The 14,015-nt window shown below is 36.9% G+C and overlaps 2 protein-coding genes across 3 annotated transcripts in view; one reads left to right on the top strand and one right to left on the bottom strand.

Moving 5' to 3' along the window:
• The window catches only part of LOC120774603, a 439,267-nt gene that overhangs the window by 377,761 nt on the left and 47,491 nt on the right, over window positions 1–14,015 (top strand). The window contains exon 5 of the mRNA XM_040104333.1: window positions 13,791–13,828. Coding sequence (XP_039960267.1) covers window positions 13,791–13,828 — 38 coding nt within the window. The remainder of the gene's footprint in view (window positions 1–13,790; window positions 13,829–14,015) is intronic.
• LOC120773679 (protein folded gastrulation) overlaps window positions 1–14,015 on the bottom strand; it is a 90,286-nt gene that overhangs the window by 66,657 nt on the left and 9,614 nt on the right. The window lies entirely within an intron of this gene.

Genomic DNA, 14,015 nt, shown 5'->3' with positions numbered 1-14,015 from the left:
TGGCAGCCATATGCTATAGTTGTTCGATCTGAATTTTTTTCAGATATCGTAGCGCTGGCTAAAACGAAATAGTCCATGCCAAATTTCGTGTGGATATCCCGACAAATAAAAAGGTTTTTCATACAAGAACCTGATTTTGATCGATAAATTTGTATGGCAGCTATAAGGTATAGTGGTCCGATATCGGTGATTCTGACAAAACAGAGGCTTCTTAAGGGGAAAAGAACCAGTGCGAAATTTCAGTTCGATATCTCGAAGATTGAGGGACTAGCTCGCGCCTACTGGGTGTTACAACTTCATGACAAACTTGTTATACCCTGTTCAAGGTTTAAAAATAAACAAAAATTTAGATACATACATATGTATGTTTGCATCTGTACAAATATTATGCCAACATAAAAAGTGCTAACTGCCAAATTGGCATAAATTCGCTGTTATTGCCATTCTTATTATGATTGTTGTTGCTTTCTTACTGCTACTCTTACCTTTCCGTGGCTCATTTGACCCAAATTAATTGCTTGCTGAAATTGCCAAAATATGTGCCTACCATGTGGCATTCTACAACTGAGGTAGATATCACTTCAATTATTTTTTGAAGTCTTTTGATGGCGGGGAGTGGCGAAAACTGGCGTAAATGCTATCAAATGTTTTCCGCAACATTTGAGTAGTTGAATAATAATAAGTGAGGCACTGTATAAATGACCTTAAGTTATACATTAGGGTTGTATATTTTCACTGAAATAATATATTGGTTCCATTTATCAATCCAATTTGAAATAATTTTGTTAAAAAGTAGAACAGATTGGTCGTTCTTCTAGAAGCCTTTCCCAAAAAAATTTTCACTTCAGCTAAGCTTTCTCATAAAACTGATTTTATATTTATTTAGAAACTCTCTTTTTCTTCTTTTTCTTATGAAGATCCCAGAATAGAATAGAATGTAATAGAATTGAAGCTAATTAGCTTGCGAGATAGTGTAGCTTTTTCCCAAGTACTTTAGTTTGAGTACGAGATAGGTGTCCGTTGCCTTCTTGCTTCACCTCTGTACTTCGCGTGAGCTTAGCAGCCGCTCGTAAACAACTAAATCCTGTGCGACTATGAGATATTTATCTGGCTCAGGGTAGAAAGCAGGAGATCAACTGAAATACTTGCTCGCAGAAAGGTTCATCTAAAAATTTTGTCGGGCGCTAACTGTCAAAATGATATGGAGGGATAGAGATGGAAACATGCAGACACTCGCTTTGTCGATTTTTGAGAGTATTTTGGATCAATCACAATGAACCGGCATTCTCAGTTAACTAAGTAAGATCCTCTTTTCATAACTAGAACATCTGAGAACAGAAAGAACCAGTTATTTTGATGAAATTCGTTCTACAGCCTTCCAAAATATGTAAGTGGAACTCATACATTACGAGCACAGAACTACCGAATTGAAGGTTTCTTCTCTCTCTCTCTTTCTGTTAGCTAGTACACTGTTAGTCGAAAAACTTTTTATTCACAATCAGAAAAATCTAGGCAAGAATAAGGCTAGATCATATGGTTAGTCCAATAATCAATTTATTTCACTTGGACAGATATTTGCCGTTTTTGTTACCCGTAAACTGCTTAAAATGAATGACGAGGTCCTCATATGTCGACGAAGTGCTTTGAGCTTACCACAAATTTATTAAGGCGATTAATGCCAATCCCAGCTGTTTCGCTGAGCCAAAAGTGTGCTTACCGAGATATTTCAATCGCAGTCTGGCAAAAGCCGAGAAATAAAGGAGAATGTGGCAAGGTAATTCCACCTCCTCTTTCTTCATACAACTTTGGCAAAATGAAACGCTAAAATATTTAGTCTCAGCGAGTGTAAACCTATTGAACTGCGGCGAAATTGTTTTTTTTTAACCCTTCGTAGTTCGGAGGACCTTTTATGGTTCACTCTGAGTCAGAAAAATTTCGCAGCCGTCAAAGTTACGGTAGTTGCCCAGCGCCTGCCGAGCTCACTGGAGACACATAGGTCCGTCGTCAGAACGCGACAGGACGTCGAAAACCAACTCGCTTTTAGTCGAACGAAATTGGCGAAGGTTGCCCTTCCTAGCAAAATCAGCTCAATAGCTTTACAGTTACGGAGACCACACTTCGGAGGAGTACATCTACTGCTACATTGATGACCTCCGCTTGAAAGACGCTACAGTGGTCTGGTAGCCCGAAACTAAAGTTTACAGAGTGCTCCCGAGAGAAGACTCCGGCAAATAAAACCTAACTTACTCACCATTCTACATCATAACAAAAACAAAAAGTTACAGGTAACTACTGCTTAAATTATTTTAGCTAATTACAGCTTTATTTCAGGCAAATAATGTTACATATTCCGCTCTAGAACTTCGTTATTGATTTTTTTCGGAGCGAAGTATGCAAAAATTTTAATCACAAATTTCTAACTTCATACAAATGAGTGCAGATACAGAGATACAATAGTCCAAGCCCCGGGCACACACACTCACGTACACAAAAACGACAACATTTATAATTTTTCGCCCTAACCTCACTAATCAGGTGGCCTGTGGGCCCAGCTGCCTGGACCTGCAAACGTTGGGAATATGGAAGAGGAAAATATGTTAGTATATGCTTTGATTGTGCAAGCGGAAAACGTGCATCGCGATTAAAGAAAATTTTGTCTACAACAAAACCAACAGCAACAACAACAACACTAATATGCACAATGGCCAGTAAAACAACAAAGGAACTGAAATCTGACCAAAGGTAGTGCGCCCAAACGGCAGACGCCAACTAAGCAACTGACTTTGCTGCTGCCAATCGAAGCAAGCGCCACAAAAACATGAAGGGTTCCCAGCAGATAAAATCCACGAAAGCAGCTGCAGCAACAGAGCGAACGAACAGTCGACCAAGCGTACGAACAAACGGCGCGCTGCGCCAACCAACTTTGGCTAACCGACACACTAACCAACCAACTAACTCGCAACTAACTGACTCACTGACTGCAAGAGGCGGCAGCGGGGTGTGGAGAAGTACAACAGCAGCGACGCAGCAGTGCGAGCAAATGAAACTTTCCGAAACTGGACTGACGGCCCAACTGGGACCGAGTATAACTGCGATTGCGACCGTTTGACTGTCGGACTGGGAGCGCCAAACGAGCGAGCGTGCGCGCCCGACTGCCTGTGTGTGGCTTTGGCATTTGGTAAGCGTTTCTAATAGTTTAATCCTGTGCTGCATTTAAATTTGCCAGCAGAAATGCAAAAATGAGCGGAAAACACACACACAAACAAAAGAAAAGCAAACGAACGAAATTGAAAGCAAAACAAAAAAGGAGTTAAATTAAATTTGCACTGGCGCCAGCATGTTGCATCAACATCAAGATGCCGCATGAGCTGGCGCACTTGCAACAGCGCGATGCAATGCCCAGATTAGTGTAACATGCGGCGCACAACAACAATAACAAACAAAAATGGAAAAAAAAAATAGAATGAAATACTTTGCAGGCAAAAAATTATTGCGATTTGTGCCACAATGAAAGCAAAACCGTCTAATAGCGCGCGGCGAAAAACAAATCAAGGCAAAGTAAAGGGTATGAGCGCCACAAAGCATTTTGGCTTTGAAAGAAATCACATTGGAAAGCGCCATAAACGCTAATGCGCTGTTCTTTGGCGCGACGAAGCGGCAAGCGTGGCTGGCGATCTAAGGCGTAGATAAGTAAATTAAATTGCCACATGCAAATTTGCCAGCCCGCGGTGTCTCAAAATGTGCCGTGGATGAGTTGGATGGAGTGATCGCTTGGCCATAGATAGCTGTGTTTGTGTGTATATGTGTCTGAGTGTATGAGAACTGTTTTCATTTGTTTGCTGTTTATTTGGCTATGTTAGGAATGTTTTTTAAGCACGGCGATGCAGCAAATTTTTCTAATATCTCAACTTCTTAAGCTCTTTTTTGTTTCTGTTGCGATTTCTTTCAATAAATTTCACTTTAGACATGAAACCGCTTGTATTTCTGTCACTTTTTGATTTTATTTTATTCTACTCAGGTATAACTTTGCATGTCATTTTGTTTGCTTCTAACAATTTCTATTTTATTATACTTTGAAGAAGGTGACGCGCTAAGTCGATTTAGTCATACCTCTACTTATGTACATATGTCTGTCTGTATATACGTTAGTTAGTTTTTAAAATAACGAGTTGAAATTTTGTACACAGCCTTTTCTGCCTAGGCGGCTGTTAATTTATCGGAATCACCAATATCGCAACACTATATCATATAGCTGCCATACAAACTGATCGAACTAAATCAAGTCATTGTATGCAAAGCTTTTTTATTTGACAAGATATCTTCACAAAATTTTGCTCAAATTATTTTTTAAAATATCGCTACGTTTGCTAAAGAAATTGTTGAAATCGGACAACTATAGCATAGGGCTGTCATACAAACTGAACCGTCGAACTCAAGTACTTGTATGGAAAACTTTTTCAATTAAAAAGATATCTTTATGAAATTTGCCAAGAGTTATTGTCCAAGTAAATGATATAATCTCCAAAGAAAGTTTTCAGATCGGACCACTATAACATATAGCTCCCATACAAACAGATCGACATAAACCAAGTCTTTGCATGAATAACTTTTTCAATTGACAAAATATCTCCATGATATTTGGGTCAAATTATTTCCTAAGACAACGGTACAATCTCTGAAAAACTCGTTCAGATCAGAGTATTATAACATATAGCTGCCATATAAACTGCAAGATGGGAATCAAAAGATCGTATGCAAATATTTTCCATTTGGCGAGATATCTACACGAAATTTGGCGCGAGATGTTGGCTATAGAAACGGTTTAGTCCCCGGAAAAATTGTTCAGGTCGGATCACTATAAAATATAGCTGCCATACAAACTGACCGATCCAACTGAAGTCCTTATATTAGAAACTTTTTTATATGAAACGATATATTAATGAAATTCGACGTGGACTAATATTCAAAGTAACGGAATAATCTCTGAATAAATTGTTCAGATCGTTATAACATATACATTTTTATACCCCTTGATGCTACAAGAAATGCACCTGTTCAGTGCAGCCGAGATTAACACTTTTTTTGTTCAATATAAAAAAAGAATTCAAATAAAGTTTGTTTTTTAATTTTTCCATTCGCCTTTGATCTACTTTCATTTAATTTATCCTATCTTTTTATTAAATGTTAATTTATTTTTTTATTTTAATTTCGTTCAATTCCATTTTATTTAATTTGAAGTGCTTGTGGCAACCAAATCGAAATTGTCAATCCAAGCAGCAACAAATTTTCCAACCAATTTATTTGCCGCTCAGGTTCAACGGCTCGTCAAAGTGTCGACGAACGTTGGCGTGTGTGACTAGTTACCGACATACACTACTATTTTTTGCCTCCTTTTGCCGCTTTATTGCTCTTCCTCATGTTACTTTTTTGTGTGCATGTCCGATTCCCGACTTGCAACACGACGCGACGTGCCATTAGAATGTGACGCTGTGTATTAAAAAAACATAGAACCGAACCGAGCGAAACGAACGTCTCACCGCGCCACCAAGCCAGTCAGTCAGTCTGTCCATCAGGCCGCTCCGTCACATTGTAGACTAATAAATCGTGTCTGCTGGCGTGTGATGGGGCGGTTGACGGTAAGTAGCTATGTATATATATTTATACGTGTATATATGTATATGTGTGTATGTGTGTGTCGTTCTATGTGTGTGTGCTGGTCGGCTTGTCGGTTGGCGGACCATTAAGCTTCTAAATGCGCGTTTGGTAGGCGTAAGAGGCGATTGACTACAGAGTACCCAGCAACACCATAAACCGGAAGCTTTAAAATTTAGTTGTTGTGCTTTGTTTTTGTATATGTTTTACACTTTTTTATTCACAACATGTTTTTGTTTCAGGCTCTTCTCCATTATTTTATTGGTTTGTGTATCGGACTTGATTTTTTTATTCCTTTTTTTTACATTTTTTCATTACTTTTTTAATTTTTTTTATTTTAACACTGTGTTATTTATTTAATTCTGCTCTTTTTCCATTTTTTTTGCCCTGGCATGGTGATATGTTCTGTATGTTGTTGTTGTTGTTTTGCCGCTGCTAACCGACAGTCATGCCTCGCTGACTGATTTGGTTTATCGTTCTGTGAGTATTTGTTGCTGTTGCTGCTTTTATTATGTACGGTCTGTCACTCTAATTCATTGGTGGTGTAGTTGGTGCTGGTCAATGACAACAACAACAAATACAACAACCGCGCTAGCTACTAATTTAGCCGCAACGCGACTAGCGTGACTTTGGCGTTACTTGTCCAAACCGTCCGCACTCCCCACATCAGTAGCGCACTCTACCTGCATACATATATGCATGTATGTGTGTGTTTGTTGTTCCGATAGTGTTGACTTTGCTGCGGGTTGGCTGGTGTTATTGCTGCTGCTTGCTGGCTGCCTTCTGCGTTTGCCGCTTCTTCCTGCGAATTTTTATGGGAAATTCTAATTCACCTTTGTATAATCTACATGGAGGTACACAGTACATACATTTGCATATGTATTTGTATCTATATTTGGTGTATATGTTGTTGTTGGCATATGCGTGTGCGTTTCGAGTGATATTTCGTTGCGCGCTCCTCATTTTCACGCTTATTTGCATAAAACAAAAATTATAGCAGCAACAACAGTTGATCGCCTATGGAAATTATAAACCGAGCGCAAATTCTATGTATGTACATATGTATATGTTTGTATGTATGTATATATGACTGTGCCACATATACAAATGTATTTGAAGCCATTAAATCGGTTTAAATTAGCTGACACCCATTATCTCCACCATATTCTTTGTAATCCGTAATATTCTCTCTTTTTTGCTTCTTTGAGAGTGTGGCTACCGAGTAACCGTAAATTCTAATTACATTTAATACGTGCAAAGTATTTTAATAATTTGATCTCACACCTATACAAATAAATATATTTACATGTACTATTGTAAACATACATATATGTGTAACAGGTCAATTAAAAAGTCCTCGCCATACCAAAGTAAACACTTTTTTTGGCAAAAGTCGCTTTTTTTATTCAACATAGCTTCCTTCGTGGGTGATACACTAATTATACCGACTCTCTAACTTTTCGATACCATTGTTGCAGTATGATTTATCCCTTGCTTCAAAATAAACCTCAGTTTCCGCGATAACCTCTTATTTCAAGGAAAATTCAATCCCAGCGAGCGTTCTTTTCTGATCTGAGGACAGGGAGTAGTTGCTGGGGGCCAGATCTGGAGAATACATTGGATGCAGAAACAATGCGAAGCTCAATTCATACATTTTTACCATTGTTTTCACCGACTTCTGACAGGTGGCATTGTTTTAGCGAAAAAGCACTTTTTACTTCTTTATATGCGAACGCTTTTCAGCAATTTCGTACTTCAAGCGGTCCAATAATGCTATGTAATAATCACTCTTGATCATCCTTCCTTTCTCAACGTAGTCAATAGAAATTATTCCATGCGTATCCCAAAATACCGACACCGTAACTTGCTAGCCGACACTTGTGTTTTATCACGCTAGGGAGCGGGTTCATCGTGTGCAGTCCCCTTTAATGATTGTCGATTGGACTTCGTACTGAAATGATGCAGCCATGCTTTAACCATTGTCATATGTCGATACAAAACTGGTGTTTATTAGGCTTGAACATTTCCAAATACTGCTCCGAATCATCACCTCATCGTTGGTTGTGGTCAAGAGTGAGCTCACACAGAACTTTCTCATACCCAAATATTCGTTTGTGATATGATGTACCCGTTCAGTTGATATCACTAGAGTGCCTGCTATCTCGAACAACTTCACTTTACGGTCATCCAAAATTATTTTGTGTACTTTTTTGATGTTTCGATGGTAACAAACTCTTTGCATGTTAGAAATAACTACAAATCATATGGACTTAAGTCTAGGAACGCCTTGTATGTGTCAGGCCGCGGAAAAGTGAAAGTAATATTGATTCCAAAATCACCAAATCTTCGAAAACAGTGTAGCATTAACATCTGTGAAGCAATGTTTTCCGAGTTTGACCTATGCTCACGACCCGGACGATCAATTGGACGATTACTGTGGCAAAAGTGAGTCGAAGTCGAAAAATCACTTCAAAGCAGGTCAAAAATCAAGGTTATGTTGGCAGTTTTCTTCGTATATCGAGGAATAGTGCATTCCGAAATTCTTTCGACCGTTCAAACTGTCATCGAAGAATACCATTTGAGTACAAAATATGCGAACTAGTTTTGTAGGTTTTAAGACCTCAATCTTAAATGCAACACACGTTATTTTCTCTCTAAGAAGCAGCTTTTTTGTCGGAACCGCCGATATCCGACGACTATAGCTTATTTGTAGATGTCATACAAATTGAACGATCGGAGTCAAGAGCTCGTAAGCATTTTTTTACATCTGTGAAGGGTATTATAGCTTTGATCCAACCGAAGTTACTTATTTTTGCTTGTTTCTACTACGAAATTAGAAAGTTTTCTTGTAATGTGAGTAGGTACGAACTTAGATATCTTATGTCATGATTTAATGTTATGATAATCATATTTCAATATGAGTTTTCTGCATGTTCTGTAATACATGAGCAATTCTCCATACAATCAGCTACCCATTATTTGATCTGATCAAAAATCCAATTCTTGCACGCCAAAAGTTACTAACATTTTGAATAAATCCAACTTTTTGTTTTTTTTTTAAATTATTTTTAGACTTTAGGTCTTTGTACGAACAAGATCTATTGGAGCCGACGTTTTTTTTTCATTTCGTTGGAAGGAAAAGAGTCACCACAGCTGGTTCTACATTTCCGGAACTAACTCTGATTTTACCCGGCCAAGCACTGTTATTTCTGGGATCTAAGCCCGTTTAGATCGTTAAGTTTTATGTTAGGCTTGTCATCATTACTGGAACTCACGGCAGCTGGGTTGCTACGCATCCTCCTGACCCGAATCGTTAGGTAATCTCGATGACAACCAACCGGAGACTTACCAGCCAAGAGAGGAGGAGCAACAACAGCTAATCTTACAGGCGGCGTTGGCGATCGGCTATGACTCTGCTGCGTATTTTTAAAATGCATATACAGAAACCCTTCAGGATTCAAAGCAATTGATACAATAGCTTTTGCCAAATTCTCAAAAATCGTCTTTTCTATGTTGTCACACTAGGTGTGCCCTTAAAAAGAGAAGTACTTAATAAAATGCACTAAATATTTCGGAGTTCCTCTTTTTAATAAAGTTTGGCTTAAAAACTGTGAAAACCGGTTGAATAAATAAAATGTCGGTTACGAGCTGCCGACATACCCACACTTCATAACTATTTACCGCCCCTCGTAAGCACAAAACGCGCTGACACCAACACACAGCCAGACAGCAAGACACTTCGAGCGACATTTGTAGGCCGACAGACAGCTGTGGCACCATACCATATGCGTGTAGCAGCAAAACAGAGTGCACATTATGCAAGCGAAAAAAGAAGCAACAACGAATAAACAAAACAAAACAAAACAAAACAAAGCAAAAGCCAAACAGAAAAGCAAAAGGCCAAAAGCAAGCTGGCAAGGAAAAACAGGAAGTGCGGATATAGAAATGTATTTTTGCACAGCCGCAAGCTAAATGCGAGCGCAAATATGGGCATAAACACAGACACATGTGTGCCTGTAGTTGTTGCTGTTGCTTTTTCATCTGGCTGATGAGCCGCTCACTGCGACTCAGATGTGCCGGAGCAAAGAGGTTAGCAGTAATTATGGCAAAAAACTAAGTAAATGGCGCTCCATTTTGCCTGCTACACAGCGTAAGCGCTGCGTGACAGGCGGCCGCCACAAGCTGCACACACGCGCACACACATGCAAGCATGCGAGCGGCGGAGCGCATATGTGCGCGGCATTTGGCGATGCGAAACAGATTTGCTTTGCCTTTATTATTGTTATTACTGCTGCAATTTCGTTTTTCTTTTTGCCTGTCATTTGCTGGTGTTTGTTTTCGTTGTTGTTGTTTTTATTTTGATTTCATTGCTGAAGCTACTGTTGCCGGCGACTAGCTTTGGGCGCTTTGGCACACGCACACAGAGACGAATTGACAGCGCAGATGACACATATCAATGGTTGTGGATATGTGTGTGGATGCTGTTGTTGCTTTAGTAGTTGTTGTTGTTGTTGCTATTGTAACTGCCGTTTAATGCGGCTGCAATGAAAATAAACAACATAATCAAATGAGCCCATAATCATGATAATTAAAACATAATGCAAACACACACTGGCAAAAACAATAATAACAACAACAAACAACAGAAAACAAACGAAAAATGTACGGCGCAACGATTTTTGTGTAGTGTGTTATTGTATGTGGCAATTCAATGCTCAATGCAAGCAACAACATGTGCTTATATACACATTTATATACTTATATATGTATGTATATACTACAACAACACATACACACATGCACATATACACATACTCATTATGTGTGCAGCTGCGGCGGAATTTTAGCTGCGTGCAAAGCTGAGTAGGACAGTCATAATTGCAACTTCAATGAAGTCATTGTTCTCAGCTGCTATTAAAACAATAACAGCAACAGCAACAACAACGAAGTAGAGAACAAACAACAAAATATTGCTTACTAGCAGTCAGTGGGCATGTCGGCAACATTATTATAACTTTTGAGTGCAATTGAATGCAAATTAAAGTGTTGTCTGTTTCATTACATTTCCCAGGCGTGTGTATTTATCGCGCTTAAGCATATGTTAATGTATGTAAGTAGGCACTTACATGCGTGTGTGTGTTTAATAACGTGTCAATTTGAGTTCACAGGTTGGATGGCTTAATATTGCTGCTGCAAATAAAGACTGTAAATAATAGAAATAAAGAACAAGTAGGTCTGACAGCAGACACGCTAGACTTTTGCATGAAATTTATTACGGATATTCGTATTCGGTATTTGGTAATATGTTATTAATACATGAATCTAAATGATATTTTAATACTTTTGTTTAATGTAAATGAAATTAACAATACATTAATTGCCAAGGTAGTCAAACGCATGACAAAAACACTCAAAAAACTATCACAATATGGATGATTTGATAAAATCTATTAAAATTGATAGTAAATTGCGCCAGAAAATTAAAAAAAAAATGGGTACCCAAAGTATTTTTTTTTAATTCTGATCGCTCATTTTGTATGGCAGCTATATGCTATAGTTGTCTGATCTGAACAATTTCTTTGGAGAACATACCGTTGCTTCGGATATTAGCCTACACCAAATTTCGTTAAGATATCTCGTCAACTGAAAAAGTTTTTCATACCAAGACTTGAGTTTGATCGCTCAGTTTGCATGCCAGCTATACGCTGAAATAGTCCGATCTTGAAAATTTCTTCGGAAACTGCACTGTTGCTTTTGGTATTAATTCACGCCGAAAATGTCGAAGACATCTCGCTAAATGAACAAGTTTTCCATACAAGAATGCGTTTTTAATTAGTCAGTTTGTATGGCAGCTACATGCTATAGAGATTCCATTTGAATAATTTACACGGGGACTATAGCTTTGCTTTAGAAAATAATCCAGGTCTAATGAAAAAGATTTTGACACAATAATGTGATTTTGATTGGTTAGTTTGCATGGCAGGTATATGCTATAAACGTCTGATCTAAACAATATCTTTCTAGTTTGTAGCGTTGCTTCAGATAACAACTCATGCCGAATTTTGTGAAGATATTCCTCTAAATAAAAAAGTTTTCCATTCAATAATGTGATTTTTATCGGCTAGCTTATATGCCAGCTATAAGTATTGTGATTCGATCTGAAAAATTTCTTAGCAAATTATATTATTTATTATTATTTGTACCAAATACATCTAGTCAAATGAAAAGGTTTTTCAGCAAGGATTAGAATATTAGAGATTATGTCACATAAATATGTACTTGGAGAAGAAAGGACGAGTGGAAAATTTCAGATCGATATCTCAGAAATTGAAGAAGTAGTTCGAGTTTAAACAGACGAAGGAATAAGGCTACATTAATTTTATAATGGCTACAGTATATATGTAAGTACATTTCAGAATATTCAAATTAGGAAAATTGATACATTAAATCCGACATATAGAGTTAATGAGAATTGAGTGTACTTATAAAACTGGTTTTAACTCAGTATAGTCGGCTCGCGAAATTGAAAAAAAAAAATCGAAAGTTTGTTTTTATAATTGGTGAGGAAAATTTCTTCGAAATGGTTGGAACGATCGTTTTCAAATGTTCACATATTCGTCTTGAAAATGATCGAAGAAATATGTTTTCAAATAACATTAATAACGAGGATCAAAGATATATGATTTTGAATAACAATTTCGTTTTTTTCAGCTACTCGAATTGTATTTTTTTTTTATTTTTTCCACAAAAACCGCCTGGATTCTTAAAGAAGCCGTTATTTTGTTCAAAGGAATCCAAAATTTTTCTAAATTTAATTGCCGAACATTAAAGTACATATAATTCTATAGAGGTTCATTATTTATTTATTTGTTAAATTAAACGGCTCTTTAGAAAAAATGTTTAAAAAACGTTTTTTCTGTTTGGCAAGTGAATGCAATCTTTAACTTCAATTGTCGACAACGAACTGTTAATCGAATAGCCGACAAATTACGACTAGCCGGATACTGCAAAGTAAATATATTAATCGAGCCTATCCGGTTAATCCGGTTAGTCGATTAGTCGAATACCAAGAGCTCTCATAAATATGTGTGTATTTAAATTACGCAGATTTTGCTTATTTTCTGTGATCAATAATCAGCTGATACAATAGAAAGTGCGGAACATCAACTGAACCATTTATATGTATATGTTTATATACATATATGTATATACATATATAAATACTTATGAATACTAGTGCCAATAAATTGCAATATGCCTTGAAAAAAAGCTTTGATCGTATTGCTTAAGTTTCATTGATTACTTAGGCTCAGCATAGATGTTTCAAAGGCAAAATCCAAAGCAAGGAAAGGCAAATTAACACTTCTAAAGTAATTGAATAACTAATTTGAGCTCTTTTTTAGACACTTCTCTCTTCGCTATGCGTGAACACTATTCTCTTGTCAAAAATAAAAAAAAAACAACTTTCGCATAAGAAAGCAATAACAAAGTGATCTAGTTAGAGTTTCAATAACAGAGTGTGTATTGATAGATTTTTAGGGTGTATTAAATGTTTGACTAAACTATCTCAAACTGATTACGCCAATTTCGTTGATTTATACCAGTTGTTTGTTCGATTCGCTACTCTCCACAGTTAGCCGAATAGAAGAAAATTATTTTTAGTTTATATCAAAATATAATTTTTATAATTTCGTTAAACAAATTTAGGAAAGTTAGTTTGTTTTTGCTGTCTTTAGGCTTATGGTCATTTAAAATCGTTCAAAAATTAGTTTAGCTCAATAAGCACATGGTGGGTGTTACTGCTGTAATAACTTAAACTTAGTTTGCAGATGATGTAGACATAAAACTTAACCCTGGACGGGCTTCGCTATTTATACCATGTTTACAAAACACGATGATTGTTAGCCGAATCGATTAACGAAGCTCCACCTGGGTTAAACCATTCCAGAAATAATTACCAAATATTGTAATTTTAAAGTAGTTGGCAATACTCATTTCCTACTATCTCCCAATCTTTTTTTTGTTTTTTTTTTTTAAGTGCAAACGCAACGAAAGTACTTATATTGTCACAAAAATATATTATTATTAGAAAAATAATGTGCAAACATTCATTGTTAACTCTTTTTGTTTATTTTCAGTGCTTTTGATCGCTTCCTTCAACGGAGCTTCAATATCTGTAAGTGCTTTTTACATGTTTTTGACAATTTGTCTTATGATGAGGCAAGCCAAAAACCGATAAGCGAAATTTTCAAGAGTAAATACTGTATAAACCCTGGTCATATTTTCAAGGGTTAAAGTTCACTTTAGCGGAGAAATATTGTTAATTTTCAAAGTTTAAAGTTCACTATAGTAGTTTAATTTAA

Source organism: Bactrocera tryoni, chromosome 4, assembly GCF_016617805.1.
Source record: "Bactrocera tryoni isolate S06 chromosome 4, CSIRO_BtryS06_freeze2, whole genome shotgun sequence".
In the NCBI taxonomy this organism is placed as follows: Eukaryota; Metazoa; Arthropoda; class Insecta; order Diptera; family Tephritidae; genus Bactrocera; species Bactrocera tryoni.
This window is presented reverse-complemented; position numbering and strand designations above follow the sequence as displayed.